The 25,048-nt window shown below is 38.2% G+C and overlaps 1 protein-coding gene across 4 annotated transcripts in view; it reads right to left on the minus strand.

The window, feature by feature from the left end:
• Nucleotides 1–3,589: 3,589 nt before the first annotated feature.
• The window catches only part of LOC114295557 (dynamin-related protein 3A), a 98,436-nt gene continuing 76,977 nt past the window's right edge, over nt 3,590–25,048 (minus strand). For 2 of the 4 annotated variants that reach the window (XM_082892338.1, XM_028239820.2), the window contains 7 exons: nt 23,845–23,943; nt 21,395–21,437; nt 19,972–20,165; nt 19,714–19,860; nt 19,521–19,573; nt 7,931–8,030; nt 3,590–4,144 (listed from right to left, as the gene is read on the minus strand). In XM_082892338.1, coding sequence (XP_082748464.1) covers nt 4,031–4,144; nt 7,931–8,030; nt 19,521–19,573; nt 19,714–19,860; nt 19,972–20,165; nt 21,395–21,437; nt 23,845–23,943 — 750 coding nt within the window. In that variant the 3' untranslated portion in view covers nt 3,590–4,030. Of the gene's footprint in view, nt 4,145–7,930; nt 8,031–19,520; nt 19,574–19,713; nt 19,861–19,971; nt 20,169–21,394; nt 21,438–23,844; nt 23,944–25,048 lie in introns of all 4 variants that reach the window. The other 2 variants (XM_028239821.2, XM_028239819.2) reach the window with 1 other exon arrangement.

Raw genomic sequence — 25,048 nt, forward strand, 5'->3', positions numbered from 1 at the left:
AACTTTGAATCTCTTGAGTCCGTTGATCTTGATGTTCCTATTGCCAAGAGAAAGGGTGTGAGATCTTGTACTCAACATCCTATCTCAAATTTTGTGTCTTACTCTCATTTGTTGTCCTCATATAGAGTGTTTATGTCAAATATTTCCTCTATTAGCATTTCTAACCATTTTCAGGATGCTCTTGCTACCTCTGAGTAAAAACATGCCATGATTGAGGAAATGAAAGCAATTAGGAAGAATGACACTTGGGAATTGACTGAGTTACCTAAAGGTAAATGACCTATGGGATGCAAATGGGTGTATATTGTGAAACACAGAGCAGATGGTTCTATTGAGCATTACAAGGCTAGACTTATGGCAAAAGGGTTCACTCAAACATATGGCGTTGACTATCAGGAGACCTTTGCACCTGTGGCTAAAATAAATTCAGTCAGAATACTTCTCTTTCTAGCAGCTACTCTAGATTGGCCGCTTCATTAGTTTGATGTACAGAATGCCTTTCTCCATGGTGACCTCGAAGAAGAGGTATATATGGGCATTCCTCCTGGTTTTGAGGATCATCAGACAGAGGGTAAAGTATGTCGGCTTAGGAAGTCATTATATGGTCTCAAACAGTCTCCAAAGGCTTGGTTTGAGAGATTCACTTAGGCTATGCTTAAATATGGCTTCAAACAGAGTCAGGCAGATCACACATTGTTTGTGAAACATTCCTCACGTGGTAAAACTACAGCACTCATTGTTTATGTGGATAACATAGTTCTTACGGGCGATGATAGTGAGGAAATACCTCTGTTGAAGAAATATTTAGCAAGTGAGTTTGAAATCAAAGACTTGGGGAGCTTGAAGTATTTTCTGAAAATTGAGGTTGATCGCTCTAAGGATGGGATATTTATCTCACAGCGGAAGTATGTGCTTGACCAATTGAAGGAAACTGGGATGCTTGGTTACAAGGCCTGTGACACTCTATTGGAACCCAATCAGAAACTGGGGGATGATGAAAGAAGAGCAGCTGTTGATAGGAGAAGCTATCAACGTTTAGTATGTAAGGTCATCTACTTATCTCACTCCCGTTATGATATTGTTGTTGTTGTCAGTGTGGTTAGCCAGTTTATGCATGCTCCTCGTCAGATTCACTTCAAGGCTATCATGAGAATTTTGAGGTACTTGAAGTCTGCTCTTGGTAATGGTCTTTATTTTTTGAAGTATGATCATCTTCGTGTAGAAGCCTATACAGATGCTAACTGGGCTGGATCAATGACTAATAGGAGATCGACTTCAGGGTATTGCACCTTTGTTGGAGACAACTTGGTTACTTGGAGGAGTAAGAAACAGAATGTGGTTGCCAGGTCAAGTGCAGAAGCCGAGTTTAAAGCTATGGCACAAGGGGTGTGTGAGCTCTTATGGATCAAGTTATTGTTAAGTGATCTAGGTATTGATCAAACGAACTCCATGCGATTATACTGTGATAATAAGGCTGTTATCAACATCGCTACAATCCGGTTCAATATAACAGGACAAAGCATGTTGAGATTGATCGCCACTTCATTAAGGAGAAACTTACTGGTGGCACAATATGTACTCCCTTTGTGCGGTCTGGTGAACAACTTGCTTACATTCTCACCAAGGGAGTTGGGAGTAAGCCATTTCATGACACCTTAGGCGAGCTGGGCATGAGAGATATCTCTGCACCAGTTTGAGGGGGAGTGTTAGAATAATATATTATTATTTGGGTTATTATTCTGTAATTATTTTATGCCTTAGGGCTCCCTTGTAATTATTAATCTTCATTAATATATATAGAGGATGATATTCTAATCATTCCCTAATATGATATTCTCTCAAAAATAACATCATCAATTGCCAACGCCAAACTCGAGTTTTCAGCATTATCTTTTCTTCGGGTGTCTTTACTCAAAACCAAACCCACTACATGATCCATACTCAAATTTGTAAAACCATTGGAATTGCTCATTACAACAACCAGAGAATTCCAACTCTTAGGAAGACTTGGCAGCAGTGCCATGGCCTTGACTTCTTCATCAAACGAGATACTAACCGATTCCAATTGACTAATTAGTGAGTTGAAATCGTTAATATGCTCAATCGCGACTCCTCCTTCAGACATCTTCAAGTTGAACAACTTCTTGATCAGATGGACTTTGTTCGTGGCTGAGGGCTTCTCATACATCCATGACAGAGTAGCCATCAAATCTTCGATTGTCTTTTCGTTGTGAATATTAAACGCAATTGATGCAGCAAGGGATAATCTCACCGTACCCATGACTTTTCGGTCAAGTAACTTCTATTCACTGGTCTTCATTGTTTTTGGCTCTTTCGACACTCCTATAAGAGGAAGATAAAGGTCCTCCTGATAGAGAGACAATCCTTTATCTGCATCTTCCACAATCCGAAGTTTGAACTGCTGAATTTTTCGATCTTCACTTTGCCTTCGTCTGCCATTGTCCTTGCTCTAAGAACCAATGTCTTATACTACTTGTTATGGTATATATGATTAATACCAAACTCTAGAAATTGAGTAAACAATCATGCACACAACGAATCTAGAATGGAGAAGTAAAAGAAACTAGAAAAACATATTCACAAAGCAACACAAGAAATTTACGTGGTTCACCCAAATTACGGGCTACGTCCACTAAGTCACAGTGAATTTTAACAAGTTCAATATGAAAAGAGTCACAAGAGTCTCTCACACTCAATCTCACAAACTCTCTACAGTGATCTCTCACTCTCATTATTGTGTATCAATCTCTAAGATCACAAAACTAATGAATGAATTAAAAACATAGAGCTACCTAGGTTTATTTATAAAGCTAGCCTTAAACCCAATCCTAAATTAATAAGGAAATCAAAACCTAAACTAAGAAGGAAAAATCTCAACCAACAAGGAAATAGTTTATAGTCCAGATCTAACCAAACACCAATTTCCTTCTTTTCTTTTCCTAATCTAATTAGGTTTAATCTTCTTTCAAGCTCCACCAATAACGTGTGATATTCCCAAATCCTTCAAACTTGATTTAGGCTATGGAAACCCTTGAGAAATTAGAGTGGAAACTCCTTGGAGGCCAAAAAGGTTTGTATATGGCAAGATCTACGGGCACTTTCAAAATGTTTGTCCTTCCTCTTCAAACCTTACTAGCACGGCAAGACAAGAATCGAGGAAAAAATAACTGGTGAATAGAGGTTCTACAAGTGATTGGGTGGAGGTTCCTACCACTAGAGATGTCGATAAAAATACTCCAGTTCATGAAGGTTAATATGGCCAAAAATGGCACCCCAACCAGGAGCACAAACATGTTTAGTGTGCAGGACTCTTGTTTGTCTATGCTTGAATGCAAAGACAAAGCCCTTCTAAGCCAAAGAGAATAAAAGGAAACTCGAACAACATATGCATGACTTGAACATGACTCGTGAGAAAAGCCCTCAACATATGCATTTAAGTATATTGCTCTTAAGGGCTTTTATTGAACTTTAGTATATATCCTTTCTTTTTTGGTAACAAACACACAAATGCAGTTCAAGAAACATTAATCAAAACTGGGAGAGTATCCTTTCAGTATATGCACATGTATTGACAAAAGAAAATTAATAAATTATATACCCATATATGTAAGGAAAAACACCAGACCAAACCTCCTCCTCGCCAACTTAGACATTCACTCATCTGGAAAAAAAATCAGCAAATTAACCGGATTCATATTCAAAAAAAGAATATTAGTGGTAAAATACATCCCATTAGGTGATATTGATATGGGATTCAAAGCACCATACTATACACCATAAAGCGCATAGAAAATAAAAAAATAAAAAAAAAAATCCACCCATAATATGATATCCAACCCATAATAGGATATCCAACCCCAACAAACCCCCCCCCCCCCCCCCCCCCACGTAATATCTGTGAAGGCCACCATTTGAGTTTTCAGGCAATGACTGATCGCCAAATTGGAGTAATCTGAGCAGCAGAATTTGTGGACGTGTAAGATGGCCTGTTCTCACCATTTCATATTGACTAGGGATTGGATGAAAGGCCTGAGATCCTTGGCAACCCAGAGGTAGCAGCAGCAGCAGCAGCACCCAAGCTTGAACCCCGTGAAGACACATCAGCTTCAACCTCATCAAGTGTCTATCATAGAAAAAACAAACAATTATTTCAGTCCCGTAAAAAAAACCAATAGGTCCACTTGAGATAACATATTTAATGAAATAGAATGAGTTCCATAGATATACATAAAAGCTAATGTGTACAACATTAAGCAAAGGTAGATGATGGGACACTAGCTTAAGCTCTTCATGGCTCACATATCATACTTGTTAGAATTTACCAATTTACTCCTCCACCTACCATCTCCACTAGCACCCACTTCACCTACCACCTCCACTACACCTACCACCTCCACTACACTACACCTACTACCACCTTCTCTTCTATATATAGGAGTTGTAATACATAACACAATATCAATCAATCTTGTAATATCAATCAACAATATATCAATCAATAATACAGTATTTTTTAACTTGGTATCAGAGCAGGTTTAGAACCTACTATTTTTCGCGTCACCGGCGGGCGGCAACCTCACCTTAGTCGTCCGCCGGACCTCCACCTATTCCGCTTATTTTCTACACATACCTTCCCATCACTGCCCAAATCCGCTCTGTTTCTTCTTCTCTTCATCGTTTCACTTGTTGCTTCCAATCGGCGGCCTCTCTCTCTCTGTCGGCCCTGCATCGTAATGGAGGCGGCTGTTGTAACTCAAACGAATGTTGATGCTGCCACGGCGGCTGATAAGTTGGGGGAGGACTTTTACAAAGTCATTCTTGAAGAAGAACCTTTCAAGTCGACCACTGTGAGGTCAATACTGAAATCCTACCGTTGGGCACCTTTCCTTCCCCTTGATGGATGCAGAGGAAGAGATTGGTTTGATTTCATTTCCGCTCTGATCTCTGAGGCTCCCAACTTGTACTGGTTGTGTATAGTCTTTCTCACCATTAGCTGTATTGGATATGCGATGCCATTTATTCTGTGCGCCACAATCTGCTGCTGCTTCCCTTGTATAATTTCTGTCATGGGCTTCAGAGAGGATCTAACTGAAAATAGAGGGGCCACGCCAGAATCAATAAATTCTCTGCCAACCTACAAGTTTAAGATGAAGAAAACCAGAAATGGAAATGGTAGAGAAATCAACTCAGGTGCAGGTGAAGGTGGGGTCGTGGCTGCAGGAACTGAGAAGGAGCGTGTGATATCAGGAGAAGATGCAACTCAAGGCACTTGTGGAATACTTCAAGATGAAAGAGTCATCAACACCTTTCTTTTTTTAATTTTGTTTTTCCTCACTGGACTGCCACTGTCCTCATCCCACAACTCATTCTCTTTCTCTCTCTCTAATAATCAAACCCATCTTTTACGCACGCCACTGATACACACACCCAGCATAATCATCACTCCCACTAAAACCACATCCTTCACATACCCACTATTTTTCAAACCCATCTTTTACACTGCCCCATATATATATATATATATATTATTTTCTTTTATTTTATTGTTTTTGTTTTGTCAAGAGGAGGAACACGTAAAAAAAAAAAAAAAAAAAAAAAAAAAAAAACAGCCACCCACGTGGGCTTGTCTCTTTCACCTCTATTATTTTTATTTATTTATTTTTTCTAAAACTTTTTTTTTTTTTAATCTTTTTCAAATACCCATTTTTATTTTATTCTATACTCAACATTCCCATCATTCTTTTCCCCACTCCCATATATTATACTAGCCTTAATTGATTCCACTGATTTCCCCCACTTCATTTTATTTATTATTATTATTATTATTATTATTATTATTATTATTATTTTATTTTAAAAAAAAAAAAAAAAAAAAAACAACAAAAACATTCATTCCAGTTTAATTTTTCTGCTCCGTCTTGTCCCTTCACGCCATTCGGATTTGCACAATACACTCATTTTATTCATATCGGGATCAACCCCGATCCACATTTTACACACACACAAAAAAAAAAAAAAAAAAAAAAAAAAAAAAAAAAAAAAAAAAAAAATTAACAACAACAACAACAAAAATACACAAAACATCACAACAACAACAGCTTTGTTTTCTTTTCTGCAGACAGCTACCCACCGACCTTCTCTGCCGCCGGTCTTTTCTTCTTGCCTCCGTCCTGGGCGGCCCTTGACGGTGTTGCCTCCGTGTTTCCTTGTCCACCGAGCACGTTCACTCCCCCATACTCCTCCACTGCAGCATCTGGCGGACCTCCAAATCGGAACATCACGGTGGCCTTCCGCTTCAGCTCCTTGTTTTCCGCCTTTAGTACACTTATCTCTGCTCGCGCATCCTTATACATGCGTTGGAGCAGAGCCAGCTGGGAGTTTAATTGCTGCACCTCATTTGTCCTACTCTGCAGCCGGTTCGACAAATTTGTGACCGCCGTCATGCTTTCCACACATACCTTCAAAGTATACTGATTGGCCTCCACATCCGACAGCACTGCCATTCTTTGCTCCACAGACCGCATCGGAAAGTTTAACGGAGTATACCCAGCGGTGTTTGGTTGAGGTTCCAGTGCCACCGCACCAGTTCTCTCTCTCGTTGACTCGTTGAGGTCGGGAAAGAGGGTGAGCAGTCCACGGGAAGACGAGGACGAGGCCATTTTTCTGGGCAACAGAGTGTTACAGCGTATTACAGAGTTTCTCTCTCAGCACAACAGTGTTACAGCCTCTCTCTCTCAGCACAACGAAGAGTTTTACAGAGGATTTCGCAGTTTTTTTGCTTCTGCCTCGGCCTCAGGCTCTGTCATGGTTAAATAGCCGAGGCAGCCACGCGCATCGCGCGCCTCTTGCCGCCCGACACCCTGGCACGCCTTTTCATGGCACATCTTTTGATAAAATGGACACGCCTTTTGATGGCACACCTTTTGATGAATTGGGCACGCCTTTTGATGGCACGCCTTTTTTGACAACTTTGGGCACACCTTTTGAGGGTGCAACTTTTTCAGGGGTCCGACAAGACTCTGTAAACTGTCCCGACATTGATTCCGGTTAGCTCCTTTATGGGTCCGACAAGACTCTGTAAACTGTCCCGACATTGATTCCGGTTAGCTCTTTTATGGGTCCGACAAGACTCTGTAAACTGTCCCGACATAGATTCCGGTTAGTTTCTACAAGGGTCCGACAAGACTCTGTAAACTGTCTGTCACAACATTGTCTTCTACAACGGTCCGACATGACCCCATAAACTGTCTTCTACATCGGTCTGACACCACCATACAGTGTCCTCTACAACGTTATGACACCCCCATACAGTGTCTTCTACAACGTTATGACACCACCATACAGTGTCCTCTACAACGTTATGACACCCCCATACAGTGTCTTCTACAACGTTATGACACCACCATACAGTGTCCTCTACCACGTTATGGCACCACCTTTCAGTGTCTTCACCAACGGTCTGACACGACCATACAGTGTCTCCTATCTTTATTTTATTTTTTATGTATTTTCTTGTTTTGTTCCTCTCTTCAAACTCAAGTTGGTTAGTTTCTATCCTCCTTGAGTTTGCGGGGGGCTGTTAGAATTTACCAATTTACTCCTCCACCTACCATCTCCACTAGCACCCACTTCACCTACCACCTCCACTACACCTACCACCTCCACTACACTACACCTACTACCACCTTCTCTTCTATATATAGGAGTTGTAATACATAACACAATATCAATCAATCTTGTAATATCAATCAACAATATATCAATCAATAATACAGTATTTTTTAACTATACTGATGTTAATGGATGCGTACTTCTGAATCGACTAGACCTATCTTTTGTTTCTTTTCTTCTTTTTTTCATATTTTTATTTTTTAATTTGTTTTTTTTTTTTTTTTTTTTGTTGACTCACCTGAACAGCTTGTTGCAGGACATGGTACACTTCTCTTGTCTGTTTTCTCTTCATGACAACATCATCTTCCTCCTGCAACATCTCTTCAAAAAGGCTCTCTCTGTGGACACCAAAGAAGAAGGAAAAAAAAAAGCTCAGAAATATCAAACCTTTAAGTTAATTCAACAAACAGAGGACATCAGTGACCCATTACTGGCAATTCATATTCCATCCTGGGGTGCATGGCGGTATTGTGTGCCACAAAGTTATGTTTTCATAATCAGAAACAGTCAGATGATATAGTTTAAACATTACTGCATTTTTACCTAATTCATGCAAACACCTTAGCAATTTTTAACATTCAAATTATTAGAATCATTGCATAGTTTTAATTTTTTTTATTAAATTTATTAAGCACCAATCAGTCAAATCATCTCGAAATAGGGCTATAAACAGGCTCAGCCAAATGTCCACAACCAGGGGTGTGCACGGGTAGGTGCAGAGGTTTAGGGAAAAAATATCAATCAAACCGCCAATGGCTGATAGAATTATTTTCCAACTACAACCAAACCATGGTTCACAAAAACCATCGGGCCGGTTTCAACTTGGCGGGTTGGGCACGTAGTTTGGTATGATGTGGTGGTGGTGGTAGTAGGGTTGGGGTTGGGGTTGTGGTTGTGGTGGCGGTGATAAGCGGGGGTAATATGTAGCAGTACTGTGTTGGTGGTTGGCAGTGGTAATAGATGATGGTCGTAAGGTGGTGGTTGTGGTTGCAGCAACAACATTAGTAATGATGGTGGTGATAGGTGGTGATGGCAATAGTAGGGTAGTGGCGGCAGCGGCGGCGGCGGTAGGCGGGGGTGGTTGCAGCGGTGACGGTAGTGGTATGGTAGTAGTTGTCGCAGCGATTGTGGGGGTGGCTGCAGCAGCAACGACAGTGGTATAATAGTGGTTGTCGTAGCGATTGTGGCGTGGGTGGTGATAGGTGGTGGTAATAGGTGGTGGTGGCAATAGTAGATTGGTGGTGGTAGCATTGTGCTGATGGTAGGTCAGTGGCAGTGGGCAGTGGTAATAGGTGGTGGTGGTAGGATGGTAGTTATGGCGGTGGTAACGTAGTGGTTGTGGTGGCGGTAGGATGGTGGTAGGGTAGTGGCAGTGGCATCGATGGTAGGGTGATAGAAGAGGGGTGGCAGTGACGAAGGCAGTAATAGATGTTGGTAGTATCCAACATACTAATAAACACTTGTTAAAGGATGATTCCATGATGCAATGAAATGCCTATTCCTTAGCTTTGAGGAAGGAATAGATATTCACCCTTTTTGTTAGAATGACCATTCCAATGGAATGGCTATTCCCCCTTACATATGGTGTACCTAACATGAGAAAGGGAATGTAAAGCTGGAATGGGCATTCCGTTCCAGCCCATTTCATCATACAAAACATGCTCTTAAACTTACAACCTAATTCAACCAAACTCAACTCAAACAGAGATTTAGATTGTGCTTGGATCATAAATTTTGGTAGAAATTTAAGAAAGAAGGAAAAAGTGAGGGAATTGGAGAAAACAAATTTAACTTATATTTTATTCACATTTTCCTCCCTTTCCAAATCCCTATGCAGATCTATGATTCAAACACAGCCTTAAAAAAAGAATCTGCATAAACAGATATTAAATTTTTTTTGCACATACGTTAAGATTAAACTGCTGACAATAAAACATAAAAGACATAGAAAGCATTACCAAAAACAGAAAAAACAATCAAACAGCATACAAAAAGTAAATGTAAAGGAAACAAAAATGGTTTATCTATATACAGAAAAAATGAAAACATGGGGAACCAGTAAACACAGACAAGAAAAGCAAATCGTTTTTAAAGCATTATTATAAATTACAAAAAAATGGGGAAGCAGCAGAAGATGGGAGGAGACTTGGGGCTGATAGTGGAGGGGAAGTGCAGTGGGTGCCAGTAGGGGAAGAGAGGTGACTCCGGTGATGGTGGAGGGGAGTAGACATGGGAAAGAAGGTTGATGAGGATCTGAGAGAGAGAGAGAGAGAGATGATCTCAGAGAGAAAACTGAATATTAACTGAGGGCTATGGTGACCAGTCTTCTGTTGTGTTTATCAATCGTTGCCTCCTTGGAGTCTTAGAAGTTAGATCCTTTGAAGTGTTGAAACCATGGAGGACTTTGGAAGCACCAGCCGGTGATGAATGAGTGAGAGTGAGAGTGAGAGTGAGAGTGAAAGAGGATGGGGATAGAGAAGAGAGAACTCAAAGAAGACTGATAGCTGAGAGGAGAGGGACTGCATCACTCCGGCGCTTTGTTTCTTGACTAGAATGATTGATTGAAATGAATGGAGTGGTGTTCTTACTTTTTAGAGAAGGTTATTTGTGGAGATTGATTGAGTGTGGTGGGATGCACAAACCTATTATAAAATACTTAAAATAATAGTGTGTCGGTTTGGGTTATTGGCAGGTTAAACATTTCTGAACCACCTACAAACTGGGACCACTCCTAAAAATGTTTGCACATCTGCCAACCCTCTCAACCCGCATGGTTCAGGGCCGTTCGGGACGGGTTTGGCAGTGTTTTGCAGAGCCCTATTAACCACCTAGAGCTCAATGACTGAACTTCTGGACAATAACCTAAAACACTATTTCCAAAATATAAAGGACCTTTGAATGTCACAGCATATTCAATTTTTTTTATTCCAATAATTTTTTTTAAATACCTATTTCCACTGCCATTTGGCTGCTTCCATAGCCTCATACACAGCCCTATAAATGAAGAACAAGCTAATGACACTCTGGAATCATCGAAAATGGCTGTAGCAATAACAATTATCCCAAAATATAACAACAATAATAAGCACGTAAATGAAAGCTATATAAGAAGGCTATTGTTGGGAATGGTGGAACATGACAATATCATTGTTCATAAGCCATCAGTTGCAAACAGCCTTACTCAGTGCATCTTATATACCAAGCAAGCAGACATTCCAAGCGTACTTTTATTCCACTTAAAACACCAATCAAGGCAGGGGACAAGATTAACAGGTCAGCTGCACAATGAGTAACTCAGGTCAAACTAAGAGATCATAGAAATTACAATATCTTGAAACATGCCCATCTCAAACACCCAACAGACTCATTTTAGCCTGCAATTATATTACTAAAAGAAGGCAGGTATAACGCATGTCCAGTGTTATCCCATGTTTGTGTGCCTTAGAAAAGCCACAGTTTCAATTAAAATGGAATATTTCAACATAACATATGGGAAAAGTTAATCCTAGCAATATCAAATCAAAACCTCTCATAACACGGGCTTTCTCAATTTCTCTCTCCACGAAGTATGTAAAAGGGATGTTATAGGAAAAATAATTAATTTCTTAGGGTTAAGATTAGCGATAGGTTGGCAATTTTATGACTTTGTAAGATTTCTGAATAATTTTCTGTATATTCAATCGTATATATTTACAAAGAGCTCATCAATTTATATAACCCTAAACCTATGACTGAAAAAGGAAGTACAGCTGATTCAAATATTTACACCACAATCTTTCCTAATTCCTAATTCCTAATATACACAATCATGCCAAATTGAGAAGATACACAACATATTCTCACACCCCCGCTCAAACTCAATGTGTTTTAGCAGAAAACACTGAGAGTGAGCGGTAGTGTGAGTCTTGGTGAAGAAGTCCACAAGTTGCAAAGCCGAAGAGACAAAAGAAAGTGAGATAGGGCTAGATCGCAGATGCTGTCGGACAAAATGACAATCAATCTCAATGTGTTTCGTTCGTTCATGGAAGACAGTATTATGGACAATCTAAATAGCACTGTTGTTGTCACAATAGAGAGAGGTCGGAGAAGATTGAGGGACACCTAAATCAGGTAAGAAACAACGAAGCCAAATAATCCTAGCAGTAGCATAAGCCATAGCACGGTACTCAGCTTCGGTAGTAAAGCGAGCAACAACAGTTTGTTTCTTGCCTTTCCAAAAGATCAAGGGATCGCCAAGAAACATATAGAAACCAGACGTAGACTTGCGATTAGTAACATTACCAGCCCAATCAGAATCAGCATAAACCACCAAATCCAGAGAGGAAGTAGAGGACAATAGTAAACCCTGAAATATAGTACCTTGGAGATAGAGAAGAATCCGAACCAATGCAATCCAATGTGTGGAGCGAGGAGCAGAAACAAACTGGCTAGCCATATGAACAACATAGGCAAGATCAGGACGAGTAATCGTCGGATAAACTAAACAACCCACAAGCTCGCGATATAAAATGGGATCATCTAGAGGCCCCGTTTGTTTTGGGGTATGAGAGGGGGATTGGGATTAAGATAGCTGTGGGCCCCATTTAATGTGCTGTTTGTTTACAGAGTTGAGGAAGGGACTGCTAAGCCGAAGGGCTTAGGATAGGCCTTGCAGATGGGATTCGAATGGGCCTCCAGGACTTGGTATTAGAAAAATAGTCCAGCGGACTAGAAATTTTTTATTTTTATTTATTTTTTATTTTATTTTTTACATGTCGAGCATTTTTTTTTTGAACATAAATGTTTAATTTTTTGTATTTTTTGTTAAGTAAAAATCATTATTTTATTTATTTTATTTTTTTCTGAATTTTTTTTATTTTATTTTTATTTTTTAAAAAAATTTTAGATGTTGGGCATTTTTTTTAAAACATTAATGTTTAATGTTTTTGTATTTTTTTTATTTGTTTTATTATTTTATATTTATTTTATATAAAAATAATTTAACAATCCCTACACTAACAGCTATCATCAAAACAAACACAATTTTACTTAATCCCCTCACTATCAATCCACTCACTATCAATCCCCTCCATTCTACCTCTAAAAACAAACGGGGCCAGAGGGACACCATCAGTAGAGTTGAGCTTCACATTAAGCTCAGTAAGTGCATTAGAAACCTTAGTATTAGTAAGACCAACACAGTGAATGACCTTATTAGCATACTTTGCCTGAGATAAAAAATAGCCCTTAGGAGAATAAGCAACCTCAATACCAAGAAAATACTGCAATGGCCATATCCTTCATCTCAAAGGTGCGGAAGAGATGCTGTTTGACCAAAGAGATGGCAGAAGAGTTAAAGCCAGTGATGATCATATCATCCATATATAGTAAGAGAGCAACAAAACTAGCCGACGTATGTTTCAGGAAAAAAGCAGAATCAGAAGTAAAAGGATGAAATCCAAGCTCAGTAACAGCAGTCTAAAAGCGATCATACCAAGCACGAGAAGATTACTTCAAACCATACAGAGTACACCAAAGACAACAAGCCTATCCAGAAGAGTGGGGAAGCCCAGGGCGTGGACGCATGTAGACCTCCTCAATGAGATGACCATTAAGAAAAACATTCTTAATGTCCATCTTATAGAGAGGCCAATGTCGGATAGCGGTAACAAAAATCAAGGTATGAACAATAGTCATTTTCGCAACATGGGCAAAGGTCTCCTCATAATCAATATCATACTCCTACGAGAAACCCTTGGCAACTAGGCGAGCTTTGTATCGCACAAGAGAACCATCATAATGAGTCTTGACTTTATAGACCCATTTGCTATGAAGCATGGACACTCCAAAATCGATGCCATGGTGGTGTCCAACACGCGGACACGCCGGGGACACATATCCTTTAATTTAATGATTTTTTTGTAGGGGACACAATGGGAACACAGCAGGGACACGACAGGGCTCACTTTTTTTTTTTCCCCCCCCCCTCTTATTTACTGTTTTGCAAAGAATATTGTTGGATGTTAAATGTTTTCCCCTTCTCGTCTTAGTTCTTGTTATCGTTTATTATGATTTTTTTGTGAATGGATGATCTATTAATTTTGTTAAATGTAGTAGTTATATTTATTGAATTAATGTTACTATGTTAGTGTTTGTTAATTTTGATTTAGAATGAATAATATGAATCTACATAACACATAAAAATATATAAAATAAAATTCACAGTGTCCCCTGCCGTATCCGTGTCCGTGTCCCCATTTTTTGAAAATTGCCATGTCCTGTGTCCGTGTCCGTATCCGTATCCATGCTTCATAGCCCATTTACAACCAACCAGATTCTTGCCAGTAGGCAACGGGACCGACGCCCAAGTGTTAGTCTTTTGCAAGACAAACAACTCATCCTCTATAGTTCGAACCCAATTGGGATCTTGACAAGCCTTCTTGTAAGACTAAGATTCTGAAAAAAAAATGAATAGCAAACAAAAAAGTACGATAGGAAGCAGAAAAACATATATTAGACTAACCCGAAGATGACGCTCTCGAGTACGATATCGGTGTGTAGCACGATTAGAGTCGTCAAAAGCAAGAGGATAAGCAGTAGGGGCAAAGACAACTGGTGGAAGGAGAGCCAGGTGACGAGAATAAACTAACAACGGAGGAGGAGGAGGAGCAGATTCATGGGGTTCAATTGAAAAAGAGGGAACAAGTTCAGGGGGAACAGTAGAGATATACTCATCAGGAGAGACCTCAGAAAGAAATGGATCAATATAAACCAAATTCTCTTTGGAAACTGGAGTAGTGATAGGAGGAAGCTGAAAGTAAGGCAGACGTTCGAGAAAAGAAACATGACGGGAGACATAACGACGACGAGAAACAGGGTCGTAGCATCGATAGCCTTTCTGAGTATGACTAACGAGGACAAACCAGGCAATAAGTTTGGTTTGATCCTTGCGGGGAAGAAGGCCAAAACAAGCAGACCCAAACACACGAAGGAGAGAGTAATTAGGAATTTGGGAGAACAAAGCCTCATAAGGAGACCGACTAGAAAGAAGGGGAGTAGGCATGTTGTTGAGAAGAAAAGCAGTAGTAAGAACTGCCTCCTCTCAAAACAAAGCCAGAACTGAGGCAAAGAGAAGAAGAGACCTAGTTGTCTCAAGGAGAAGACGGTGTTTACGCTTGGCTCGACCATGTTAGGCAAGTGTATCTGTACAGGAAGTTTGGTGAATGGTATCCAAATTGGCCAAATACTCACAGAACTCATTTTTAAAATATTTCTCACCCAAGTCCGAACGTAACACTTTAATTGTAGACCCAAACTAAGTAGTAATCATAGACTGAAAAATACGGTATATTTAATAGAAATCGGATTTATGAGTCATAAGATAAACCCAAGTATAACGGGTGCAATTGTCAACAAATGACACATAGTATGCAGAACCTCCTTTGGTGAGAACAGGAGAAGGGCCCTAAACATCAATATGAACTAAAGAAAAAGGTATATCAGATGTAGAAATACTTTTACGAAAAGGTAAGGCTATCATTTTGGTAAGTTTACACACCCGACATTCAGTAAGTTCACTAAGAGAAACTTTACCCAATATACTTGATTGAGCTAAAGACCATAAACAGTCAGCAGACAAATGCCCTAATCTAGAATGCTACAAGTAGAAAGAACTGGACAAAGAATCTAACTGAAAAGAGGAAAAGGCAGTCGGAGAGGCTGTCATAGGCAGATGCAAGCTCTCCACCACATAGAGGTCTCCAACTCTACGACCAGTTCCAATCTGTTGCTTGGACATCCGATCTTGCACAAAATAGATAGAAGAAGAAAAGATAACATCAAAACCGGAGGCATCAAACTAACTGATAGATAATAAACTGACACGTAACTGAGGAACGTAAAGGACAGATATAATAGAGACAGCAGATATAGTAGACGGTAAGACCCAACAGATATAGCAGACATACCAAACTCATTAGCAGCATTAACAGTAATAAGAAGAGGAGGGGGAGTACAATTTTGAAATAAGAAGAAATGGAGAGTCATATGATGAGAGGCACCAGAGTCAAAAATCTAGACAGATGATACCTCAAGAAGACCCAAGCAAACTTGAATGAAGAGAGAAACAATAGAGGCAAACGGGAATGGTTGGGAGGTAGACAATATATGTTGAAGTTGACTAATTTGAGCACTCAAGGAAGCCAAATCAGGATTAGGAGCCGCAACAAATGCAATAAAATCAGCAGGAGGCTAAAAAGTTCTCGGAAGAGGGGTACAGACCTGGATCTGAAATTGTTGAGAAGACGAGGTAAACAGATGCCCCTTCTTGGGACAATCATACTTCCAATGACCTCTCTGATGGCAGAAGACACACTCATCAAGAGCCAGAGACATTGTAATAACTAGAGAGATGAGGGGTTCAAGTGTAATAAATCCAAAATAGAACAAATGAGCCAAACTAGGGTCAAGGGTAATAACCAAAAACAACTGAGAGGTTGAAGAGTAATAAATCCAAAATAACTAAATTAGAGATTCAGATGACCCACAAACCAGTCAAATAGAGAGAGAGACCCCTTCACACAAGACGAACGCAGAGAGAGAGAGACATAGAGAGAGCCAACCTTCGCGAGGTGAGAGAGACCACTTGCGAGAGAGACAGAAGCCGAAGTTGATGCAAACTAGGTGCGATAGAGGCAAGAAGCAGAGGTTGTGGTATGAGTCGCGATATGGGTCAAACAGAGACAGATGGAGAAAGGCCTCGTGAACTTGATTGTGAGCAAGACCTCGCGATGACGAACCAGAATCAGAGAGGGAGTAGTGACGAGAGGCAAATTTCAATGCTAGAGTTCAGACAATGATGATAGGCTCTGATACTATATAAGATTTCTAAATAGTTTTCTATATATTCAATCGTATATATTTACAAAGAGTTCATCAGTTTATATAACTCTAAACCTATGATTGAAAAAGGAAATACAGCTAATTCAACTATTTACACCACAATTTTTCCTAATTTCTAATTCCTAATATACACAATCATGCCAAATTGAGAAGATACACAATATATTCTCACAGTTTATGCAACTTGTTAGATTTGCATAAAAGAAAGAAAAGAATGAGAGGAAGAAAAGAGAGAGAACTGCTGCTGTGTTTATTTCTCACTTCTAAACATATTAGGGTTACACATACTTGTAATAAAAGACTAAAGAAACAAATGACATAACTACTCTTACACACTAATACTTAACACTCCCCCTTAAGTTAGTGCAAAGATATCTCTCATGCCCAACTTGCAGCAAATGGGATGGAAAACCTTACTACTAAGACCCTTAGTAAAGACATCAGCCAATTGATCTTCAGACTTCACAAAAGGCATACATATGAAACCCTTATTCAATTTCTCCTTGATGAAATGTCTGTCGATCTCAATATGCTTTGTTCTATCATGCTGAACAGGATTGTGAGCAATACTAATGGCAGGTTTGTTGTCACAGTACAGTGTCAATGGTTCACTGCAAACAAACCCAATATCATTCAACAAGGACTAGAGCCACATCAATTCACATGTACCATCAAGTGGAAGAAGCTGTGGTAGAAGGAGAGTCAAGTCAAGCCATCAAACGCTTGAGAGTGCGTAACTCATCTTGGGAAAGAGTGCTAGGCTCAAAAGGACTCGTAGCAATCTCAGACACATGTGCTTGGGGATGAGCTGTACTACCATGACCTCGACCCTGAGTAGGGCGACCATTCAATTTCCAGCATAGCTCTCGATCATGTCTGTCTTTCCCACAATAATCACACTTCAAGCGATCTCGATCAACCAGTGTACCTTGACTCCAGACTAAACCGGACTAGGCCGAGGAGCTCGAGTAGGAGGAGCAACAACCAAAACAAAATGATCCTGAATAGAGGAATGAACCATAGCACTACATCGACTCTTCTCTTGTTGGACAAGGGCATAAGCCTCGCATAGGGTGGGAAAGTTGAACGACCCAACACCTAGACGCGAAGCTGATCACACTCAAAGTTCAAGCCAGCAAGAAAGTCATACACACGCTCCTTCTCCACGGTTTGCTGAAACAAAGTGGCATCCCGAAAACAAACAGCCTGAAAGCTTTGGTAATAGTTTAGTTCCTGCCACAAACTACTCAACTCAACATAATATACTGCGAGTGATCTATCTTTCTGATCTAAGCTCCGAAGCTTATTCACAACTCATACGCCTGTGCATTATTACCCTGTTAGGAGTACATTTGTGCTACAGCTGTCCAAATCTTATGAGCAGTATCTAATAAGAGGAAACTCTGACTAGTGGTGGGCTGCATAGAGTTGATTAGCCAATTCATAACAAGAGCATTTTCAAAAATCCATTGAGTATGGAGTGAGTCATCACCATTCGGTAGGGAAAGAGAACCAGTAATGTAGCTAGTCAAACGGTGAGCAACAATAGCAAGACTATAGGAGTGTGACCAAATCAAATAGTTGGAACCATCCAATTTAATGGAACTAATTTGAAGAGAGGGACTGTCGGTGACAGTAATAACACGACGCAGGCCACCCTCATCACTAATTGTATCCTTAGTCTCACCCTCAGCCATTGAAGATTAAATCCCCACAATAGAAAAAACAAATACCAGCCCAAAACTAGCAAAAACAAACAAAGGCAAATCCACAAACTCAACTTAGGGACAAAACATACCTCTAGAGACAAAAACAGAACCGAAACATGGGTTGAAGAGGCCAAAAACAATCAAAAACTGTGCTGAAACTGAGGAAAACCTACAAAAATAGAGTGAAACCTTGCCAAATCATCAAAACCAGGTCTCCCAACCCTAGTACAATCCCAATCGGCTCCCATGGTAGAGGAATGAAGGAAAAAGTCAGCCAAAAACCAGCCCCAGCAGCGACTTCCGAAAAATCAATCAATTTTTCCAAAAATCAACAAAAATTGGAAAAACACTCAAACACTCATCAAAAAATTACAATAAAAATCTAGCGTGAAAACCCATCAAATTTTAACCATGAAGGGAATTTCCACCCCCCCGGTGTACAGGGAAGAACGAATGAAACAAGGAACAAGAGAAGAATCTTCAAGGCGGAAGATGAAGCTCTGATACCATGTTAGATTTGTATAAAAGAAAGAAAAGAATGAGAGGAAGAAAAGAGAGAGAACTGCTGCTGTGTTATTTCTCACTTCTAAACATATTAGGGTTACACATACTTATAATAAAAGACTAAAGGAACAAATGACATAACTACCCTTACACACTAATACTTAACACAACCCAAAATAGAACTCAAGCCACTGCTAAGACGAGCAAATTTGATTGCATCACCTGAACTTGAAGTTCTATGAGAGATCTTCATCAACATCAAAGAAATGCTATAGAAGAGCTTCATCGAAATGAAGAGGACTTTGGACAAGGCTAGGACCAAGTCAGAACAGGCTATGCTACAAAAGTCAAATCTTTGTCATCTCAGCATGGTTGACCATAGGTAGGTTCAAAGAGCAGTTTTAGGAAGTCTCATGATGTGGTCAATTAACCTTGTGGATGTAGACAACTATGATCGACTGTGGTCAACCACGACAACATAGGGTCAACCGTGCCTAGAAAAGTTTATTAAAAAAGATCGTTAACAAACCATTGGTGGCTCGGCCATATATACCCCAACACCCCCATTTGGAGTCTTTGACGAGAGCTAATAAGTTTTTCAATAAATTTAAATGTACATTTAAGACGTATTAGAAATATTTACAATGTTAATAATAAATTAGCTTTGACTGATTTAATCAGAAGAACAGAACATAACTCCCACTAGAGAAGTCTCACTTTGTCCCTTGTGCATACCTGTACAGTTTCTGTATAAAGGTGTTCAGAAGATCCGTTTTCGTATGGTTAACCTGGAGAACATACACAGTAACAGAACATTGAGATGAACATGCACAAAATCCAATCTCAAGGTTAATTGGATATTCCACACCCCACAAATAATAGATTTGAACAAATACAATACAGAAAAGAAAAGTTTCAATAACAATACCAGAAAATGCATTATAGCTTTTGGAACAAAGTCTTGAATGTTCTTTCTGACAATGTCATAGTAAGAACTCAAGAGTAATTTGGTTACTATTATTTCAACTGCTTCATTATCTGTTTGTGCTTCTGATGGCTTTAAGATGGCAGGGAGCTGAAATTACCGGCCACAAAATGACGAACTTGAATCAGGAATAATGAAAAATACAATCACAATTTCAAAATAAAAATTAATTTATCAAGTTCTCGTGAAGCACATTATTACCTCTCTCAATTGGATCACAGAAGGCATCCGTTCCATATCAGAAACAGTTTCATCGAGAGATCTATCAGAAACAGTTTCAACGAGAGATCTACCAGAAACAGTTTCATTGAGAGATCTATTAGCTGAACTCTCTGCAGATGATGCCCGACTCCCAAATATAGATGGAATGCCCCAAGTCTTTGTGGATGAATTACCTGCTAAATACCATGCAACAGTAATGTACGTATAGCTAGTAGCTACTACTCATGCCGAGTAGGATGGCCATAATCATGCTCATAATCATATTACACACTAACTATAGAAGGCAAGCAGCATTTCTATAAAATCACAACCACAAACTTTTACTGTCTCTGTGTACGCCTCACACAGGTCTCAGATTCCCCCCAACAACTTCTACTTAAAATCAAATTACAGTTCATTTTGTGCATGCAAATGCATCAAACAGATGCAATCGGAGAAACATAATATTATATCTAAGGCAAAAAGTTCTCGTTATTTAGTCATCAAGAAAAGGTCTCAGTTTAATACACAATTCAAGTCCAAATCCACCCAACATTGAGGTTGATCAAATGGTAGATGGAGTTAAAAGGGAATATATAAGTTTCTATTGTGACAACCAGAGTACAATATAAATATACATGAATCTGAATGATGACAATCATGATAATCAATATTGGCTAGATAGAAACATGGGCTAATCACTACAACTATATGTATAAAAACACTCACACATGCATGCATGCAATCAATCAGACACATTGCTTTAATAAACATAACAAACATTTTGATAGGCACCAAGAATATTGTCATATATGCCATATCACGCGTTTTGAAAGTAAAAATAAATTATGTAGTGTGATATATCAAAATGTTCAAGCCACGCTAACGCCAGAACCAAAAGAACGAAATTAAGCATCAGCAAAGAGCAAGCGCGGAGAGTCCTGATCATATTCACTGTAACTAAACAGTTAAGAGAAATATAGAAAATTCAAGACTCCAAGTAATAAAAAAAAAAAAAAAGAGAGAGAAAAAAAGTGCATTTAAATGGGAACAACCACCTCCTTGAAATTGCAATTATTTTGAGTTGTTTTCACTTAAATGTGTAATTTCATCCCACAAAATTCAAGATTCTTTTTTTTATATATATTTTTTTTTATCAACAACAAAAAAAATATATTGGTATTAGATAACATGCACAGGGAGTTATTCACCCAAAAATAAACATGCATAGGGAGCACAACCCTTACATAATACAAAAAGAAGAGAAATAAAAATAACCGCCATCCCTTATAATAGCCCAAAAACATCCATACCCAATAACTAAAATGCTTCAATATTGCACCAACTTGTAAGTGAACAATTCAAAATACTTGTAAGTGAATATCAATTTATGAAATTAATTCTTTAAGAACAAAGACTATACCAACGGATATAGGTGTGTCATTGTTGGACTGAAGATGAGTTCCCTGCCATAGACCAAACATGAAAGAAATTACAAAAATGTTCTTAAAATGTAAACAAGTGAGCAGAGTAGACCAGATAAATGAGCTTCAGGCCTTGGAGCAGACCATACAAATTCAAGTATTGTCTATGTAATTAGTCTAATCCTTTGTAGGAACTACACATAATAATGAACTAAATATATTAATAAAATTTAGGGGTAATTACAAAAAAAAAAAAAAAAAAAAAAAAAAAAAACGAGTTTGACACTAATATCAAAATAAACCTTGAGTTTTTTATTTTGTCAATTTAAACCCTAACTTGTTTATTTGTTTTCAATCTAAAACATTTTCCTATTTCTATTAAGTAAAACAGATTGAAAAATTATATTTTATTAAACTCATGTAAGTGTACATAAAATGTTTAAAATATCCCTTTTCAATGAGTTTAAGGAATAAAACACGCTTTCTCTGTTGGTTTTACTTAGCAAAAATAGGCGGATGTTTATGTTGACAAAATTACAAATTCAAGGTTTATTTTGTTGCAATGGTCACACCATGGGGTGGTTTTGTAATTTCCCCTAAAATTTATAGCAAAATCTTTTGTAAAAGAATTAACAGTACAATATTATTTCACTTTTTGAACTGAAAACTTGGACCGATGCCTTGCTAATATATATATATATATATATGGCAAGTCTAGATCCCATTAAGAGGGATAGCCTTCTGCTACTGGTACAACCTTTATCAATTAAGCCAGAAATACTAATTTTATTCATTAAATAGTCAGTACATGTATATGAAATTCAAATGGGAAAGACAAAAGTATTTAGTGCTCTTCAAGAGAAGCCAAATGTTGCACTAAGATAGGCATAGTTTGACCCAGACCAAGCGCAACCCAGAGTAGAACTTAAACCAACTTAGCTCGGCCCAACAGCATATAATTAGCCCATTGGAGTTCAGAGCCATCAGGCTATGCCACTGATATTATGGCAGACAGGGTGTCATCAATTGTTATCAATAGACCAAGTTGAGTTCACAAGGCCCACAAAGCTACATGCATCCATTGCTGTCAAATCGTAAATCTTTTGGGTAAAATAGTTAATCAATATAACTAATTGATTTCTTTGTTATTTCTTCATAGCAGTGTTTCAAAAAGCTCTAGGCGCATTGAGGCGCTAAGGTGTCCTAGAGCTTAAGCTTGAGGCGCAATGTGAGGCACGCGCCTCATTGAAGAGAAGCGCAAGTTGTCAAAGATAACCAAAATATTAATATAGACAAAGTTTTTAACATAAAATAAATATTCTTAGAATTTCAAAAAATAAAAATAAAAATAAAAAATAAAATAAATAGAACGACATTCAATATTCCAAAAATTATAAAAAATAACATTCAATGTTTCAAAAATTTCTCAAAAATAACTTTCAATTTTACTTTTCCCTATACTATTTATCTTTGTTTATCAATTTATTAAAGTGATTCATTTCTTTTTTTAGATAAGGAACTCACACTATATAATACCTTAGTGGTTTTAATTTTAAATTGGGACCAAATTGCCTAATAGCTTCAATCATTGGCCCGAAACTGTTGGAACTTACTACATTGAAAGGAATCCCAAAGCCATATATCCATCTTGCAATCTCACAGCTTTTGCTTAATGCCTAGAGTTTTTTTTGATATGAAAATTGGTGCTCAAAGCATGTGTTTACATTTTATATTAAAGAGCTTGTAATTCCATATGGTTACACACAAAAAGAATAAGGATGGAGCAAAATTTTAAATGAAGTGCATGAGGCGTGTGCCTCAAGCACCTCAAATGTGCCTTTCCTATTGCGCCTCGTCTCAAGTTGTCTGAGGTGCCTCAGGTGCGCCTCGGTCCTAAGCACGAGCTTAGGCGCGCCTTTTAAAACACTGCTTCATAGATAGGCAAAAACAATGTCATTTCATGCAATATGCAAATAAAAACATAACGGGATCGTGGTGAATCATAGTAAATCACAATGAATCATGGTGAATCAGATGATTTACTCAATTTTCGATTCAATAATTCGAATCATTTCGGTTTACCCTCGTATGAATCGTATGAATCAAATCGCACAATTCTAACCATGCATTTATTGATACACAATGCATTTGATATCTTGGCACAGACAATTTCCTCTGCCTAGATTATCAGATCATGAAAAATATATATATATATGATTTTACACTGAGAGGGGCCTCAGCCTTCACCATAGAATTATTTTGACCCCGCATTAGTTATTCTATTTTGTATTCCTATCAATAGTTTTTATAGTTTGTTGTGTTGGTTGCTTTCCCCCAAGGATCTCTCGGTGCTTTTTCCAGCAATGACTTCCTGTTGAGGTTTTACCAGTAAATGTTTCACATCAACTTTGTTCATTCCAAAATCATAAAAAAGGGGAAAGAATAATACCTGGTTAGGCAAAACTCCAGTCAAAACAGACTTAGGCTGGACAACTTGAGACTTCTGGCCCCTCTCTGACGTGGATACCTTTTTGACATTAGTATCATCCTGATTCAGCATAAAAATACAGATGATGATGTTCTATTCGGATACCCTTAAACCTATAGTCATGGCTGTGGCTGTTAGAATCTTACAATTCATACAATTCGATACGAGTTTTAAGAAAAACTAATTGATTCGTGCAATAGAATCTTACAATTCAATTTCGATATACTACGATTCATTACGATTCGTTGTGATTGAAACGATTCAATTCTGTTTGAATAATGCACAAAATGGCGTCGTTTTCACAAATTTTTTTTTTAAAAAAAAAAAACAGATTATACTGATATACATGGTTTTATATGTATATACTAAGAATTTATCCAAAAAAAAGAAAAAATGCACCTGCTAAGAAGCACGAACACTTCTAAAAATGTGGCATGTCAGTGTCGAAACGTAACACTTGTCGGACACTTCCCGACACATGTTTGAGACTCATCCTAATGTGTCTTATTTTTTTTTCAAAAAAAAATTAGACTCGGTCACTTGAAGGACACACGTGTCCATTGATTAGACGCACATGATGGAAATACAATGATAACTTAGAAATTTTATATACACCTACATTGAGTTAAATGACTAAAATATCATTTTTTAGAATACAATGAAGAAAGAAAAACAATGTCAATTTATAAAAATTAGTATTCGATTGCTTTTATTTATTGTTTTGAAATGATATATTCATATATGTAACATCTAATGAATATATAAAATTATATATTTTGTGTGTCCCTCACGTGTCGTGTCTTGCAGTTTTTTTAAAATTGTTGTGTCGGCGTGTCCGTGTCGTGTCATGTGACCATATCCGTGTCCGTGCTTCTTAGTGTATATACAAATATATAATTTAGTTATTTTGATATTTATTTCGTTTCACACATTGTGTATATTTATATGTATATAAATATATAAAATTAAATATTAGAATAAATAAAATGAATCATGTGATTCACGATTCGATACAATTAGATACGATTCACAATTCAATATCTTAGCAAAATGGTTCGAGATTTGATTCAAGATTTGACAATGATGCCTATAGTGGTCAAGGGAGATGACAAAATCCACAATTGTTTTTGGCTAAAAACTACAGATTTGGATCCATTAAAGTAAT

Source organism: Camellia sinensis, chromosome 10, assembly GCF_055761805.1.
Source record: "Camellia sinensis isolate YWXY chromosome 10, ASM5576180v1, whole genome shotgun sequence".
Taxonomy (NCBI): Eukaryota; Viridiplantae; Streptophyta; class Magnoliopsida; order Ericales; family Theaceae; genus Camellia; species Camellia sinensis.